Below are 19,274 nucleotides of genomic sequence, written 5' to 3' on the forward strand. Positions count from 1 at the left end.
GGAACAGATACCTGTGTAGAATTTCAAAGATTAGTTATGAGTTTGGAGGCAGACTAAAGTGAGGAAGGGTGGTCTGGGCATAAGACACCATTTATGCAAAGGTACAGAAGTTTGTAGATGTATTTTCTCATTTGATTTTGGTGACAGTTGTAGAAATTTGAATATGTACTTTGTATTAGATGAGATGAAAAGTCATTGACATGGAAAGATGGAGGGTGTTAATGGACAGAAGCAAGATAGAAACCATTAAGAACAGTATACTCTTATTTTGGAAAAAAATGTATATATGCACAGGAGTATCTGGAGAAGTTCACACTAAAGGCATATTAACAGTGGTAATCTCTGGGTAGTTAGAATATGGCATTTTTCTTGTTTTTGCTTATCTGTATTCTTAATTTTTTACAATGTACATGTACTGCTTTTGTGATAGTAAAAGTTATTTGAAAAAGAAAAAGCCATTGGATTTGAGATCATCTACAGGGAGGTTACAGATAGAGAAGAAAATGTGCCTTGGGGTGGGGTGCAGTGGTTCATGCCTGTAATCCCAGCACTTTGGGAGGCTGAGGTGGGCAGATCACTTGAGCCCAGGAGTTCAAGACCAGTGTGGGCAACGTGGCAAAACCCTATATCTACAAAAATTAGCTAGGTGTGGTGGTGCATGCCTATAGTTCCAGCTACTAGGGAAGCTGAGGTGAGAGTATTGCTTAAGCCAGGGAGGTTGAGGCTGCGGTCAGCTGTGAGTGTGCCACTGCACTCCAGCCTGGGCAACAGAGTGATACCCTGTCTCAAGATAAAAAAAAAAAAGGAAAAGAAAATGAGCCTTGGTACCGAGTCCTGGGAGGGGGGAAATTTGTGTATCAAAGTTACATTGCTCTTCTAACTAGTAAATTAATGATAGATGAAAAAAAAAAAAAGAAAAAAGTTATATTGCTAACTCTACAACTGGTATATAGCAGGATACTCACTCTAGCTTAACATACGGTCTAGGCCTAAATGTGGGGAGAAGGGGTAAAAATTCGAAGCACTGAGGAAGCATCAGTGAACATTGGTGTTCTGGATGAGAACAGTGTTTGTCTAGTGTTTTAAAAGAGAATGGTAGAGTTGGAGATAGTGAGTTAGGAAAACTTTCTTGAGTTTTACCTATTTTAATAGTGGGTTGGTTATTTTTTTGAGACAGGCTTTCTCTCTGTTGCCCAGGCCAGAGTGCAGTGGTATGATCACAGCTCACTGTAGCCTTGACCTCCTGAGTTCAAGCAGTTCTTCCACCTCAGCCTCCCAAGTAGTTGGAGGGCTATTTTTCTCTTTTTATTTTTCTGGAATTTCTCTCATCCCTATGATGTCAGCTGTGCAACAAAACTATTTTTGTGCCATGATCTAGTTGTTTTGCAGCAGATGGCTCTGTAGTTTAGATGCTAACCTTTTTATATATGTTTTAAATCTTTTCTTGCAGCCTGTCATGTAACTTTACCTTCAAGCTGTGTAAAAGTTCCTTAGTATTTCATGTGTTAATCTCTTTTTTGACACTTGAATCTGAGATCTTTTATCTTTCTTTAATTGGAAATTTTGTGATTATCACTTCTTTTTTTTATCATCTGTTAATTTTTTTTCCTCTTTCTGAGATACCTGTTTACAGATGTTGACACTTCTAATTCTGCCTTCCATTTCTTTATATTATTTCCCTTTTTTCTGTCTTTGTCATTTATCTTTTGGCAATTAGATGGATAGCCATGAGTTCTTTGTTTCGGCTGTTACAATTTTTATACCTAATAGTTCTGGTTGGTTCTTCTTCATATTACCAATATTCTTTCTTTTCTCCTTGTGGTATCTTTGAGTATTTAATGTATAATTTTATCTTTTGGTATTTGTTAATTTTGTTTCATATCGTAGAGTCTGTTGAATTTATTGTCTTTATTTATTATAATGATCAAATTCTAATTTATTTTCCCTGTCAGCTTAGATTCCCTCAGGGATATCAGCTACTTTGGCCAGTAATGTATGTGGAGGTGGGGGTAATTTAAGTCACTCCTGGTGGGTAGGGGTGGGAGGAATGCTGCTGGTATCCCAGTCTAAGGGCATAGCCATCAGACAAATACTTCTCCCCAACCAGATAATTCCACCTCTGGGGGATTCTTTCCATTTCTGCTGTCTTCATTATCATCACAGGAGGGAAAGGGAGTCGGGAGAGGTGGGCTGCTGGGGACTAGTACTTGTAATTCTTAGCTTCCTAACTTGGCCTTCCCCCTGCCAGTAGCCAATTCTGCCATTTTTCTGCCGTGTAGCAGTGATGAGGTAGGTAATGTGACTCCCTGGGGGCAGTTCAGAGGGAGAAAAGGAACACAGCTAGAACATTTTCTTTTAGCTTTATTCCTCTTTTGAAGGCTTGATTCACTTTCCTTCTAAGCTACTGTCTCCCCTTTCACAGCTCTAGCCCCTCCTAGGACCTGGAGGTTTCCATTGTTGTTACAATAACAATGACCTGGAGCTGGCAGAAGTGCCCTTTGACAGAAGAGTAGATAAAGAAGTTGTGTTTGTTATATTTGTAATGGAATAGTACACAGCAGTGAAAATGAATGAACAAATCTTAGGATCTTGATTGAGTTTAAAAAGCAAACCCCAGCTGGGCGCGGTGGCTCACACCTGTAATCCCAGCACTTTGGGAGGCAGAGGTGGGCAGATCACCTGAGGTCGGGAGTTCGAGACCAACCTGATCAACATGGAGAGACCCCCCCCCCCCATCTCTACTAAAAATAAAAAATCAGCCGGGCCTGGTGGCGCATGCTTGTAATCCCAGCTACTCGGGAAACTGAGGCAGGAGAAAAGATCACGCCATTGCACTCTAGCCTGGGCAACAAGAGCGAAACTGCATCTCAAAAAAATAAAATAATAATAATATAAAAGCAAACCCCAGAAAAATGCATACAGCATGAGACCATTTGAATTAAGGTCAGAAGCCACCAATGTTAAAGAATATTTTGTTTAGGGATACACACGAATAGGGTGAAACTAATTGAAAAAGAAAAAACAGGACTGTAAACACACAGTTCAGGCAAGCTACTTTCTCTTTGGTTTTTATTTGTTTTTTATTTTTGAGATGGAGTGTCGCTCTGGCACTCCAAGCTGGAGTGCAATGGCGCTATCTCGGCTCACTGTAACCTCCACCTCCTGGGTTCAAGGGATCCTCACGCCTCAGCTTCCCAAGTAGCTGGGATTACAAGTATGCACCACCATGCCCAGCTAATTTTTTTGTATTTTTTTTAGTAGAGGCTGGGTTTCACCATGTTGGCCAGGCTGGTCTGGAACTCCTGGCCTCAGGTGATGCACCTGCTTCGGTCTCCTAAAGTGCCAGGATTACAGGCGTGAATCACTCTGCCCAGCCAAGCTACTTTCTCTTCAGGTGAAGCAGGGTAGGGAGGAGTGTATTGCTTGGGCACGTACAATGTCATTGGTTGTCTGGTTCCTAAGTTAGCTAGGGCTGCAGCTGCTTGATTGATTAATATGCTTTATAATGTATTACATATAATATTTATATATACAAAATGCATCTTAAAAGTCATTTACATGACCAAAAAATCTTGATCTGAACATACTCCTTATGTTGTATGTGTATCACATATTTTACAAATGTATAACATCTTTGTGGTGTTTACCTATATGAACATACCATACAAAAATAAGCAAACTTGAGCAATCTATGGCATCCAGATTGAATTGTAGTGAAAAAATGAATGCCAGGTGTTTCTAGGTTATTCACTGGACTGTATTATCAAATGATGACACTATTTTTTTTTTTAAGCAGCAGGCTCATTTAACACATTTCTTGCCAGGTCAGTAGCACAGGGTGTAGTAAATTTGCCCTGCCAACCTCCTGCACACATGGAGTGACTTCCTTTATGTGACGCAATAAGTTCATTTTCATTGTTGTGTTTAAATTTTGTTTACATTCTGGTCTCTAATAATATTTAGTAAATTTACCTTGAAAGAACCAGAGCTTTGTTATTATATCCTTAGTCTGTTTTGCTAGAAATTACATTGTGATTTGACAGAGACCCTATAACTGTTTTGCATATATCGCCATGCAAAACACACGCATCTAATCACCATAAAGAACTAAACCCCAGTGACAAAAAAGGTGTCATTGTTTTCTCTCTTTAATTGACTGAATGTTTTTAGCATACTATGTTTTTCTTTTATGTTCTTGTCAGTGAGGTTGATTGCATTTGGGAGTCACTTACTAGCCTTTTGCTAGTAGCCATCATATAACTTATCCATTAAGTCGGATCAGTCGGATCATGTCCATCATTGTTTTTTTTAATTTATTATGTTTAAATCAGTGATCTATTTATAATTTTAAGAATGATTGTTACCTAATTTGAAAAGAAGAGCATTTAAGGAAGAAGTACCCAAAGCTTAAAAAGAATCACCAAATTATACTGTATCATAATGTGGTGTGTTTGGCATTCAGATGATGGTGTACATTTTTCACAGTGTGACAAGTGCACATACTGAGAAGGTGTCACTGTGCTTTGCCTGGTATTTAGCTGACTGTGATGTGCATGTGTGTATACCGAATGCACACACCAGGAGCAGCTATGTGCATCACTGGTTAGGGGATTGGTGTCTTCAATTTTAGAATATAACTTTTGAATCCATGTTATTTTTAAATTTAGTTTTTAAATTAATCTATTTAAAATGTCATTCTAATCAAATGCAGAACCTATGAATCACCTCTGTGGAATATAGTCTGCTCTAGAAATGTTAAATAACAATGGGGTATTTGACATAATAGAACAGAGCTTTGTCTTCATGGAATAGGCATTCCATAAACATTTGCTAGTATATCTTAAATATTTTTATTAAGTATTTATACTTTAAATATTTTATGAATATTTTACTAAATGTATTTTCTTTAAGTAAATATTTCATTAAATATTTTATTTTTATAAATATATCTTATTTTATCTCACATCTAAAAATATCTTAAGTATTTTATATCTGTACATAGTCCTCAAGAACACATTTGTAGAAAATGCAAAGTTAGTAAGACCATGCCCTGTTGTTTATTTTTGCTTGCAAAATACTAAGTTAGTCTTTTTCTTGTTCACAGGCTAAAAGGTCAGATTCCTGAAATTAAACAGACTTTGGAAATTCTAAAATACATGCAGAAGAAAAAAGTAAGTGCATTTTTATTTGTAAATATGAACAAACTAGGATATGTCAGCAGAAACTGGTCTTCTTTGACTCTTTGGTCACTGATATTTGATCTGTGCTGTGGAATCCAGTCTGCCTTCTTAAGCACATACACTAATGTTATGATGTGATTCTGTAGCAAATGTGGCTTTGCAGCCTTCCCCCAAAAGTCAGGTTTAATTCTAGGGCCCACACTTGGATTATTTTGCTTATCTTTAGTACTTGTGAAACTTAAATGCAATTTGAAATTGTTTTAGGTGTACAAAGAAAATGTCTTATTCTGTGCTAGCAGCATCTAGGGTTTTTTCTTTGTTGTTGTATTTCTCCCTAAGAATAAGGAGTTAGTCCAAGATTTATAGAACTGGGAAAAATCTTAGAGATCATCTGTTTCAGGTTCTCATTTCATAGTTGAGGAAATGCTTACGGAGAGGTTATACTTGACCAGTGTCTATGTAGTTAGTTACTGGCAGAACTGAATTTGAGAGTCTTCTAAGTCTTAATCCAGTATTCATTAAATAAAAGCAGGTTGTAAAGATTAAATCTCATAAGCATATTGTATTTAAAAGATTGTGTGTGCGCTTACAATTTTGCTTGACTGTTAGAATAACTATTTCTAGTACATTTTAATATGTGGTGAACTTTGTAAGACTTCAGCAACTGATTGATTGGGCATGAAGCACCAGTGAAATAATAGAAGAATGGCTAATTCTTATAATAACGCTTTCTCTGTATGTCAGGCACTCGATGGGGTGTGTGTGTACGTGTTACTCAGTGCTTATCACTGACTTCATAGGTGTAGGGACTGTTATAATCCTAATTTTACAGATGAAGAACCTGAGACACAAAAGTTAAGTGAGGTGCCAGATTTGTACAGCTAGTGAGTAGCTGAGCCAGAGTCCATACCCAGCCACCTGGGTCTAGCATTCATTTCTTTTACCACTACACTTAACCTGCATGATGGTACTGTTTTAAATGTCCTAGGTTCAACTGTGTGATCTCTCTTTTATAACCTTGATATCAAACTGACCTGTTTATGGTAGTGTCATTTTTTTTGTTTTGAAGGAGTCTACCAACTCAATGGAGACCAGATTCTTACTGGCAGATAACTTGTATTGCAAAGCTTCAGTTCCTCCTACTGATAAAGTGTGTCTGTGGTTGGGGGTAAGTAAATGTTATAGCCACAGCTGATATATTTGTAAACCAGTGTGTTTTCTCCAGCAAGCTCACTGGTTTTGCTAGTATTTGCTAGTATTTTAATAGTATTGCTCGAGATGTGAAAGTGTTCATCTCCTTTTGATTGTGGAAGGGACACAGGGGCGGAGTTCAAGTGGTTCATATTAGAAACTGACTAGAATCAGGAGTGCGATGAAGATCGCAGCAAAAACATACTGAAGTCTCTCCCAATCAAGATAAAACTGATCAAACAAACCTTGCTTCTCTTCCAATTAATGCTTTATCTCTCTTAAATATAATGGAGGAAGAGCAAGAGAAGTAAAATAGAAGGTACTGCTGAACTTTGGATAAATGCTTCTTCCCATAAGAGTTTAATAATTCTAGAAAGGTCCCTCTGAATTTAAGGGGAAAAAGAGTATTACAAAAAGCTTGAGGTTAGAGTTTATTTTTTAAAACCATATATTTCAGTTTTCAATGATTTCATTGAGCTTATCTGTGATTTACCTGGCTTGCTCTTCTCAGTCCTCTGACTATCCAGCTACCTGTCCATGGATCTTGTTACCTCAGGCGAGTTCTCATACAAAGTAGCAAGCCGAGTGTACTTCTACCATTTGTCCTACTGGGAGGATTTCCCGTAGCTGCTGTCCTGTAGAATCACTCCGGAGAGGCACTCTAGATTAGCCCAAGGAAGTTTGCTCAAAGTTTGTACAACATTTACATTTCACTCGACAATCATAATTTCTACACTTAGTTCTGTATTTGAAAGGAAGGATTTAGTATTTATCACTAAGGCTTTTTAAAAAATAACTTTGAAGCATAGCAACTATACCTGAGTGTCTAAGGGTTGAATGATTTTTCTGTATTCAGTTTTTTTTTAGAAATTGCATGACTTTTTGATTCACAAATTCAAGTGTTACTTTATTTCAGGAAAGATAATTTCTGTTGCGTACTTGAATGTGACTTTTGCCCCATTTCTTTTATTATCTTTTGGGAATAATAAATATGCATATGTTGGATCTCCTTCTGAGGGCTGTGAGGGAAAATCTGTTCTAGCCTTCTCTCTCAGCTTCGATGTTCGCGGACAGTCTTTGGCATGTTGATGTATAGAAGCATCACTGTGATCTGTGCCTTCATCTTCACATGTGTGCATGCATGTGTCCAAATTTCTCTTTTTGAAAGACCCTATTTCCAAATAAAGTCACATGCTGAGCTATTGGGGGTTAGGAGTCCAACTTACTTTTTGTTGGGGAGACAGAATTCAATCCATAATACCTTACTTCCACATAAGGTCACATTCACTAGTATAAGGGGTTGAAACTTAAATGTATCTTTTTTGGCGACACTCTTTAACCTGTAATAGTACCCTAATTCACTGTCTTGCTTCTGCCCTTGCTGGAATTCCCAAAGCCTTTCCAGCACAGTGGTCAGATTAATCCTTTGAAATCTCAATCAGGTCATTCCATTATTCTGCCCAAAATCTTTGAATGGTTTCTTATCATGTTCCAAGGAAAAGTCCAAGTTCTTTGAGTGGCTGACAAGTTCCTGCACATCCTGGTACTCTCTGTTACTTCTCTCTCTGTTTTTTTTTTTTTTTTTTTTGAGACAGAGTCTCACTCTGTGACCCAGGCTGGAGTGCAGTGGTGTGATCTCAGCTCACTGCAACCTCTGTCTCCTGGGCTCAAGCAATTCTTGTGCCTCAGCTTCCTGAGCAGCTGGGATCACAGGCATGTGCCACCACGCCCAGCTAAATTTTTTGGTAGAGACGAGGTTTCGCCATTTTGGCTAGATTGATCTCGAACTCCTGGCCTCAGGTGATCTGCCCACCTTGGCCTCCCAAAGTGCTGGGATTACAGGTATGAGCCACCGTGTCCAGTCTCTGTGTTCTTCTCTTACCTAATGCCCTACTTCCTTGCTTGACCACACTTGGACTTCTTGCCGGACTTAGAGCATGCTGGGAATGGCTCTGCTTCAGAACCTTTATTCTAGCTCTTTCCTCTGCTTAAGCTGCCAGAGTAATGCTTTTAAAACATGTCGGATCATTCCACTTTGCTCAAGACCCCAGTGGCTTCCCTGTCACCAAGGGTGGAATACAGAGGTATCCTTTCCACAGGACGGCCCTACTCCCTCTCAGCACTCATTTGTGCTCATTCTTTTGCTCATTCTGCTGTAGCCATGGTGGCCCCCTAACTGTTCCTGGAACCTGCCAGTGTGGCCCCACATTTCTACTTCTGTGCTCTTCACACTCAATCCTTCGAGTTCTCAGTTCCAATTGTTAGCTCCCCCAGGGACCTGCTATGGCTTGTCTGTCAGCATTCCTTGGTTTCACCCTGTTTATCTTGTACTGTTTTCCTTCAAAGTACTTAGCACTCCCTGATATGTTATTGATTGGTGTATTTACCAGTTCCCTGACACATAAGAAGTGCTCAGTAAAAATTTTTCTTGGGTGAATGACATTTTTGTTGGTTTTTTATCAGAGTTCATACATGCTAATGGTTAAAAGAGCAAATAGGACAAAAAGTTTTACAATAGAAAGCAGCAGGCTACTCCTCCATCCCCAGATGTACCCACTTTTAATCATGTCTGTACATCTGTACGTACATAAATATTGGGGATTTTGTTAATTGTTTTTACAAAAATGGGATATATATTGTTCAGCACCTGACTTTTCACTTAATAGCACAGATGTCTTTATTTGTGAGTAGACACAGAGTTCGCCTCCTTGGTTTTGTTGGCTTACTATTCTGTGGTAGGGCTATGTGATAATATTCCCAAGTCAAGGGGTGTTTAGATTGTTTTAAAGTTTCTTGTAGAGTGAGCAGTGCTGTAGTAAATACTTTTGCACATCTAGACTTGTACACAAAGGCATATTTTTGTATGCTGCTTTAAAATGGAATTGTTGTGTCTAAGAGTATGCACATTTAACATGTTGATGAATACTATCAAATTGCTCTCCAGAAAAGACTACCAATTTTCATTTTCTCCAACAGTATATAAAAATACCCTTTTATTAACAGTCTCACCCACATATGTAGATTTTTGCTAGTTTTATAGGTGAAAATATTATCATCTTACAGGTTTTTGTATGACAAAAATGCTCATTTGTATTTCCTCTTCTGTTTGCCTTCCTGATTGTGTTGTTGCTCCATTTTTCTGTTGGATTCTTGATAGATAGATAGATAGATAGATAGATAGATAGATAGACAGACAGACAGACAGACAGACAGACAGACAGACATTTAGGTCTTCTTTACATATTATGTATTTTGGATGCAGAGTCTTCTCTTAATTTTGCTGATACTTTTTCTCATCTGTCACTTGTCTTTTGTGGTACCTCTTGGAAGTTTTAAATTTTAATGTAATCAACTTTATCAGATATTTATAATTTTATCTTAACAATATACTCCTTTCACCAAATCTGCAAACATTTTATTTTTCCTAATATTTATATACTTAAATTTTTTAGAAAACTTTTTTGTTAAGGATAACATGGAAAAAGATAAGTAACTCTTCAGGATAATGGGTGAGTGACTTCCAAAAAGAGGGCCTCCCAATGGCCAGTAAACATATGAAAAGTTGTCCCACTTCATTAGTAAACAGGGAAATGCAAATTAAAAGCACAATGTGATCTCACTGTGTACCCACCGGAATGGTAGGGTGATACTAAGTGATGGTAGGACATGGAATAGTGAAAACACTGATTTACTGTTGGTGAAGGTGTAAATGGACACAGCGGCTGGGGAAACTGGCAGTGTCTGTTAAAGCAGAAGATATGCATTGCCTACGCCATAGCAGTTCCATGCCTGTCTCCATCTCTTTCTGCCTCTTGCTATATATAAGAAATGTATAAATATTAACTAAAAGAAAGGTGTAAGAATGTTCATATCAACTCTGTAGTAACCAAAACCTGGAAACAACCCAAATGTTCATCACAGTCAAATGGATGACTAAATCATGATGTGTTCAGACCATGGAATACTATGCAGTACAGACGAGGAATGAACTTCTGCTACACACCAGCACTGCAAGGGTGATTTTCACAAACAAGGTTGAGTGAAAGAAACTGCATAGCAAATTACCACAAACTTAGAGGCTTAAAACAATATCCATTATCTCCTAGCTGTATAGGTCAGAAATCCAGATGGGCTTGGCTGGGTCCTCTGTTCAGGGTCCCACAAAGCCAGAATTAAATTGTCAACAGGGCTGTACTCCTTACTAGCAGCTCTGGGGGACAATTAGATTTCAGCCTTATTCACGTTGTTGGCAAAATCCGGTTCTCTGTGATTGAGGTCCCTGTTTCCTTGCTGCCTGTTGTCCAGGAGTCAGTCTCAGCTTCTAGAGGCCACTTGCAATCCTTGGCTTGTGGTCCTTTCTATTTTCAAAGCAGTGATATGACTAGTCTTTCTTACACTTCAGATCTTTCAAACTTCTCATTCTGCTTCCAGCCAGAAAAAGTTCTCTGCTCTGAAGTGCTCATATGACTAAATTAGGCCTACCTAGGCAGTCTGTATATTAAGTTCAACTCTGACAAATGATGTAAATATCTCATCAGAGTCACAGATTCCAGAGATTAGAATGGGACAGCTGTTAATGGGAGCCATAATTCTTGCCTACTATAGAAGTCAGTCACAAAAGAGCGCATATACTGTGTCATTCTGTTTATGTAAAGTTGTAATGCAGGCAAAACTATGCTCTAAGTCAGGATAATGATTACCTTTGGGGTGGGGGTGCTGGTGGTAACTGGAAGCGTTCACAAGGAAGCTTTGGGGTGTTGGTGATAACCTGTCCTTGATCTCGATGCTGGTTCCATGAATGTGTTAAGTTTGTGAAAATACATCAAACTATATATTTATGATATGAATACTTTTCTATATGTATATAATGTTAAATATAAACAAAAAAATCAGAAAACTGCATAAAGCAAAGTGTAAGTGAATGAATCTGTTATCAGTCAGGGTTCAACCAGAGAAATAGAACCAGTAGGATATAGCTAGCCTGCATAAACTTGTGTACAAAGGTGCAGGTTACTATGTGTGTACCTCATGAAATCATACTGTTACCTCCAATTCAAATTCAGGACAATAGAGTTTTCACTTTAGTTGTTCCTTTTTTTTTTTTTTTTTTTTTGAGACGGAGTCTTGTTCTGTCGCCCAGGCTGGAGCGCAGTGACACGATCTCAGCCTGCCAAGTGCTGGGATTACAGGCGTGAGCCACCGCGCCCGGGCCCCCTGTTTCTTCTATATCAAGAATCCTGGTTTTCAGAAATACCAAGGGTGATAGAATTGAACTAGACAACATTACTATTCACACACAAAGCATTCTTAGAATAACACCACCCAACACTGTTACCACTGACAGTTTTGCTTATGTTCTTCCTGTCCTTACCCATTCTTTATAAGGTTGTTCCCATATTGTTGGAGCACAGAGCCATTATATACCGTTTGCTCTCTCTCGTGTCTTTCATTTATCTTTGTTCTTCGTGTAAATATTGAATGCACATCATAGTCTTTATGTTGATGTCCCCCCAGTCATTTTGATTGTATGTTACTCATTCGTCTGATAAGTAGATGGCCTTAAGATTTATGGGAATGATATTCCCTGAGTTATCTCATGTTGCTGACAACTTGTCTGTGGCCTTTGTACTTGAGATTCAGTTTTGCTGGATATAATATCTTAAACTCACATTTTATTTCCTTCAGCATCTTATACAGTGCCCCGTTTTCTTTTATTGTAAAGCATCACTGTCAAAAAGTGTAATGGCAAACTGATTTCTTTCCGAGTGATGTGTTCTTTTTGCCTGGATGCTCAAAGACTTTTGGGTCAATTTCCCCAAGGTATACAGTGTACCCTTTCATTTCATTTTGTGTGTCATTTCACCCAGTGTGTGTGTGCGTGTGTGTGTGTGTGTGTAGTATGTGCATGTGTCACATTTCAGGAACATTTTATTGAAATGAAGGATTTAGAAATTTTTGTGTCCCCTGCTTTGGTTTTTTTCTTTGTGGATTCTTATTATATTTATGTTCAGTCTTTGCTTATGTTGAATATTTTTGTCCTATCTGAACTTTAATACAGTTTTCTAATTATGGATTGGATTATTCAGTCAATAAGTATTTATTTGGCATTTACTTTGTGCCATATACTTTCATGTTGTCCTGTTTAATCCTTACAACAATCCTTTGAGTAATTTTAAGATTGCATTTGTGAGATGAGGAAAGTGGTTTAGGAAATGCCCAGTGGTCAGTCAGGTGATGGGGGAGTTCAAAGCTGTAAAAGGTATGGCTTCCCAATTCCAGGGTACATGCATCCCTGAATATTGGCAGTAACACTAGATCTTCAGAATGACAGACACATTACCTTGCCTTAATCCCTAATATCTGTCAGAAGTAGTAGGAAGGGACAAGTAAAAGCTAGCTGTCTTTCTTACCTGGTCAAATATAGATGATAAAAAATGTCTTTGAAAAATTTTAAATTAATACCGTATCTGAAGCTCAGAATTTATTTAAATTGATACAAACTTAACACTGTTTAGTGTCACGATGGAGGTAGTAGAAAGATAGAATTTTGTATCTAAACATACTGGTTTCTTATCCTGATTCTCCCATTTTCTCACTAGCTATGCCAGCCAAGGCAACCTGAGCTTTCATTTCTTTAACTGTGAAGAAGACAACTTTGGCCTCAGCAGGGTTGAGGATTAAATGATACAATGTATGTAAATATATTCTTTAACCAAGGGATCAGCAAACTTTCTGTAAAAGGTCAAATAGTAAATATTTTTGGTTTTGTAGATCACATGGTTTCTGTCTCAACCACTCAGTTTTGCCACTGTGGTATGAAAGCCTGAGTAGAGAATAGCTGGCCTCCAGTGAAACTTAACTTGCAACAAAAGGCAGCAGGCTAGATTTGACCTGAGGGCTGTAGTTTGCCCACACTTACTCTAACCTATAAAGCTCTGTGTAAATATTGAGTAATTGTCATGACTTTCTCTCTTCAGGCTAATGTAATGCTTGAATATGATATTGATGAAGCTCAGGCATTGTTGGAAAAGAATTTATCGACTGCCACAAAGAATCTTGATTCCCTTGAGGAAGACCTTGACTTTCTTCGAGATCAATTTACTACCACAGAAGTCAGTATCCTTTCTTAAAACAAAAAGCAAGGGAAAAAAAGGAGAAAGATTTTTTTAAAAAAACATTCTTTCGTGGGCAGAGGGAGAGCATTAGGAAAAATAGCTGATGCATGCTGGGCTTAATACCTAGGTGATGGGTTGATAGGTGCAGCAAACCACACAGCACACGTTTACCTTTGTAACAAACCTGCACATCCTGCACATGTACCCTAGAACTAAAAAAAATTAGAATGCAAAAAACCTCCCACATTCTTTCTTACATTGCTTTAGTGGGAAGAATTTCCTTATTAGGCTAACATAAGGTTATAGATTTTATAAGATAATAAATAAGATATTTGGAACTAGTACTTAAATAAGTTTGTAGATAGATTAGTGACTTTGAAATGTGATGTGGAAACAGCAAATTCACATAGGTGAATGAGTATTTTTCTTCCAAATATTTTCCCAAGACAACTTTGTAACTGGTTAAGTAGTTTAATTTCACAAGCATTTGTTGAGGGTCTCCTATGTTCCTGCAACTGTGTTAAGACATATGGGGCATGAAAATCAATTTTAGAAAAGAGTGGCAGTGTCTTTCTCTGTTTGTTAGAACTGTACATGTAAAACAGCTGAATGATAATTCATAGCAAACTATAAGTAAGTTAACATATGCAACACCAAGGCAATTTAAACTTTGGGAAAGATAGATGTAGGCTGGAGTTAGTTCAAAGAAGGCTTTGTTGAGAAGATAAAAGTTAGGCTGCTTTTTTAAAGGCAGCGTAGGATTTAAAGATCAGCAGAGAGAAGAGATGGGAGTGGGGTATTCTGGTCAAGAGGGAAGGCAAGCTCTTTGCCTTTCTTCTCTGGCCTGTCTTTTCCTTCTACTTCCTGTCACAGTCACCCAAGACAAAATCACGGGAGTCACCTTTCACACTTCTCTCTTCTTCGCTACCAATAACAAATCGATCACCAGATTCACATAAAATTCCCCTCATAAATCTCTCTGACCATTACTGTTCTCGTTCTGGGACTCCAAAACCTGCACTCAGTAGCTTTTTAGGTTCCTTTCATTCCATCTGTCCTGCCCACTATCTCTAGTATGAATTTACTAAGTCACTCATTTTTATTCCTCTGGTTACAATATTTCAACAGTTCCTTGTTACTTACAAGATATACATATAGGCACTCTTGTGAAGTGACCCCAGCCTGTCTCACCTCATGCCACTGACCTCTTCTTGACTTTCCCCAGTGCATTCCAGGTTCCAGATAACTCCAATCAGTTATTGTACACACTCCCCAAATGTGCCACACCCTTTGTATTTCTACCCTTTGTTTCTCCTAACTGGAATGGCTTTCACATATTTACAGGAGGTGCTCTTTTTTTACCCTTTTACTCTAAATATCTCAGTTCAAGCATCAGAGCATTCCTGAACATTTTCTGATCCTCAGAGTGTTTCTTGTGTGCTTGCTTAACACATACTGCTTAGTTTTTCCTTGCCAAACCATGAGCTCTTCAAATGTAGGAGCTGCACTTTCTCTTCTTTTCCAGTGTGCAGCATGTGGCAGGTGTTCATGGTTGGCTGAGGGAAGGCAGGCCTGTTGGGGCCTAGTGCACTGATCATCATCATCTGACGGGTAGTGTGGAAACTTCATCCAGCTGTGAGATGATGAGGGTCTAGGACGGTGGTGCTTGTGGAAAGGAAAAGATATTAAACGTTAGAGAAAAAACAGGATCCAGTGACTTAGATGGGTACAGGAGCCAAAAGAGAGGAAATCCTCTCAGATGAGTCCTACAAGTTGAGTTAAATGCCATTTGTTATTGTTAGTACTGCAAAAGGTAGGAAAGGAAGGTGTACAGACAAGTGAGGGAGCTAGGGCGAACAGTCTCTGTCATATTGACTATTCTACTGGAGTCTAAGCTCCATGAGGGAAAGGACTTCACCTGTCTTATTCAGGGCTTTGTACAGCGCCTAGTCAGAAACACAGTAGATGCTTAACAAACTTATTAAGCCAAAGGGAGGGTAAGAGATAAAATTGTTGATAATTGTACTAATACAAATATTACATGGCAGGATATAGGTTGAGCAATCTTTGAAATTTCTTGGATGAGGGACTGTCTTTAAAACTATTGAGAGTGTCTAGTACATATTTGTTAAATATATCATAGTTGACTAGTTGACAGTTGACTAATACCGTAGTAAACAGTTGGTTAACAGTTGTTGATTTGAGTCCTTAGTTTTGATAGAGTTTAATTACAGTATTTTCCTAGCAATTGACGTTATAGCAGGATGTCTTAACAATACTATTTGTTACCAGTATTTGTGTATGTGTGATTTCTGTTTCTTTGATTCATTGTGCAAGTGGAGTGAATAGTTAGTCATTGCATGCATTATCTTTAGAACTGCATTTGCATTTTCTTTGACAATTCTTGCAGATATGGCCAGGGTTTATAATTGGGATGTAAAAAGAAGAAACAAGGATGATTCTACCAAGAATAAAGCATAATGCTGGCAATTAAAAATGTGGTTCAGTTTTCCAAACATGTTATCTTAAATACCCCTTTATCCTTACAGGTTGACATAACTTTGAATGTTTTAACAGCAAGAATTTTAAGAAAAGATAAACACCATTTTATTTATTTATAAAAACAAAATTAGTTTCAAATATTTTTGACATTGTGGTTTTTTTTTTTTCACATTTCTCAGCAAAGCTAATGGTATTTTAATCATTATTTTTGCCTGTTATAAGAAAACTCTTAGCTGAAATGGCCGAAAACTGTGAGACATGCTATGGAAGCTGAATGTCGGACACTAGCACAGTTTGCTATTTCCCTTTCTAATTGGCTTATGTTACTCTCACTTGATGGTTAAACCGTTTTAGATGTAGAGAAGACAGACAGTTTGAATATTTGTAAACTTGTTTTTCTTTGGTGTGTTTAGGACTTAGTGGTCCTCTGTTGCTGTTGTCTTCTGTAAGTGGGGTTTCATGACTCACTGCTTAACAAATAACTATCTACTCTGATATTCTGGACATTTCAGGAAATGGTAATTTGCCTTGTTACACAGTAAGGGGGCTATTAAGACAACATTTTTTCTAACCTCAGATAAGTGCAGTGTCTTTGCAATGCCAACATAAGGGAGATCTTGGCCAACGTGAAATAAAATTACTCATTCAAAACTCTTCCTAAGGTGATTTTGTAGTTCTTAACAGTTCTCCAAAGCATCTTAAACAGGAATATTAAGATAAAGGTAAATCTGCAATGGCTGAAAAGAGTTGTGAGCTTTTTTATTCATGATAAAACCTTATAGGAATAGTAAAAAAAAAAAAAATCCCTGTGGAAAGCTCCTAGTACATTGGTCAGTGCTGGGTGATATAGATTCTGATAAAAACATAAATGTATTAGTTCATCTCCGTGTAGTAAAAAGTATACTTATACAATGTTTTGTACTTGTATTTCATGATATTAAAACAGTGATGCTAAAACTATGGCAGAGCACTTTTTTCATGTTACTCTTTGTCTAACTATGTGTGGGCTGCTATAACAATACCACAGACTGGGGAGCTTATAAACAGCAGAAATTTATCTCTCCCAGTTCTGGAGGCTGGGTAGTCAAAGATCAAGGTCCTGGCAGATTTGGTATCTGGTAAGGGCTGTGTCCTGGTTCATAAATGGCACCTTTTCACTATGCCCTCACGTGGCAGAAGAGGCAAGGAGCTCCCTTGGGCCTCTTTAATATGGCACTAATCTCATCGTGATGAGACTCACCTCCCAAAGGCCCCAGCTCCTAATACCATCACCTAGGGGGTTAAGATTTTAACATAACAATTTTGGGGTGACACGGAGATTCAGACAATACACCTTTTTAAAGTTATCATGGGTCTTTTCACATTTTTGTAAAGTTTACTTGTACATATACTAGCATGTTCCAATAACTTCTTATATTTCTAGAAACAACATAAAATCCCTTTGGAAGGAGTACAGATCTGCAAACAATTGAGAAGTTCATTGAAAAGATAACAAAAGTTCCTTGACTGAATTTTTCTTTCATAATTTTAAATTCTCGTATTTTAGAATTTGAGGTTTGTAAGCATCTTGAGATATTGTATGTGCTCATTTCCCCCAAACTTTATTATGGTAAGTATATATTGGTATGAAATGTTCCTGTTAATATTAGAACAGGAATGGTTTGCTCTGAAGATCTTCATTTTGTCTTTGAAAGTATGAATATGGATTTTTAGGTAATTACAAGGACTATGAAGAAACAAAACTCTTTTGAGATATGAATTACAGGCCAAAAATTAAGGTAATTATTTAACAGGTATTTAAAAACACCCATTATGTGTCAGGAACTGTGTTAGGCTCTGTTAATTAAATGAAAGATATTTAAATCTTACCTCTGCCAGATAATTTCTGTTAGAGTGGTTTACATTTTCAGAATAACATAACCATCCTGATTTGACATATTTTGAAGTTTAATATTAGTATAGCGTACTAGGAGAGGATATGGGCAAAAGATTGACTACAGAACTTGATGCTGAGAAATGTGTTGGAAATGCAACTTAAATTGAACTGTTTTTCATTATAAAATGGATGTTCATTTAAGAAAATTTAGAAAACTGGAAAAAAAGATGTTCTATTTGCAGTCCCCCCTTGACATTTCTATGTATTCTGTTTCTTTTTATGTGCATAGGTTTTTTGAAAACATAGCTGAAATGATTTTGTCTTTATTTAATCCTACTTTCTTAGCATGAAATTTGTGGGTTGTTTTTGAAACTTTTTCTCTATTGTAAGTAAAGAACTGAGCAGTTTATGTTTACATAAGACTTCTTCCTATGTTTAAGGTTTTTCCTGAGACTAGATTACCAATGGAATTGTGGAGTCAATGATCATAGCATTTCATTACCTGGGGTTAACTGAAAGTACTGTTTAGTTAGATAGAACTTGTTTGACATAGAGGCTGTGAGGCTGATGAGTTTTCGAACGGGTATGTTGAGAATTGAATGAAGCATTATTAACTAAGACCAACAGGCAAAAACTTAAGAAGTTGTTTTTGTTCTCACTTTAAAAGCCCAGAATCATAGGTGTTTGTTTGCAGGTTTTACAATTTAAAACACACAAGCCAAATTTGTGTTTTCTTTGTTCCAGCTGTTATTAATGTAACATTTTTCTAAATTCATGTTTTTCCCATACTTCAATTGTGCTTTCCTTCATCCCCTGCTCCCACTACCCATCCTCTTCCATATAAAGACACTGACATCTGTAGGGAGAAGCACCTTATTCAAGGCCATACAGCGGCTATGTGCACAGTCAGAATGAGAGCCACATTTCCTTGCTTCTGGGAAAATTTCCCCCTCTATACCATGATGCCTTGCTCCTTTACTTAGTGATAGCTAAGTTTGGGGAAAATGTTAAGTTCCATTTTTTAATGAATGAACGCTCTGCCTTTCTCTGTATATTTGCTATTCTCAGCCTTAAACTTCAGTGATGTCTTTAAAGATCTTAAACCATTTTTTAAAGGTTTGCCTTCATTGGTTCTAATCCCATACTCTTGTGACAGTCATGGCTATGACAATTTGGTGCTAATGTGGGATGGGGTTGCCTCTTAAGACACTCCTGAGTGCTAGGGCAGCACTCATCACAGCTGGTGTTGGGTTCAACTACACAAACTCCCATGACATGGAAGGGCCTCCTCTGTTACCAGTTTGCTCTGAAGGACATTGGGCAGGCAAGACAGCATGCCAGAGGATGGCTTTAGGCAGAGTTCTATGGGAATTATCTTGGCAGTCCCCACAGACTGCACAAAAGGACATA

General features: G+C 37.7%; 1 protein-coding gene across 3 annotated transcripts in view; it reads left to right on the forward strand.

The window, feature by feature from the left end:
* VBP1 (VHL binding protein 1) overlaps positions 1 to 16,948 on the forward strand; it is a 35,172-nt gene extending 18,224 nt beyond the window's left edge. For all 3 annotated transcript variants that reach the window (XM_025372126.1, XM_025372125.1, XM_025372127.1), the window contains 4 exons: positions 5,105 to 5,171; positions 6,250 to 6,348; positions 13,349 to 13,487; positions 15,897 to 16,948. In XM_025372126.1, coding sequence (XP_025227911.1) covers positions 5,105 to 5,171; positions 6,250 to 6,348; positions 13,349 to 13,487; positions 15,897 to 15,967 — 376 coding nt within the window. In that variant the 3' untranslated portion in view covers positions 15,968 to 16,948. The remainder of the gene's footprint in view (positions 1 to 5,104; positions 5,172 to 6,249; positions 6,349 to 13,348; positions 13,488 to 15,896) is intronic.
* The last annotated feature ends 2,326 nt before the right edge of the window (positions 16,949 to 19,274 follow it).

Source organism: Theropithecus gelada, chromosome X (assembly GCF_003255815.1).
Source record: "Theropithecus gelada isolate Dixy chromosome X, Tgel_1.0, whole genome shotgun sequence".
NCBI lineage: Eukaryota > Metazoa > Chordata > Mammalia > Primates > Cercopithecidae > Theropithecus > Theropithecus gelada.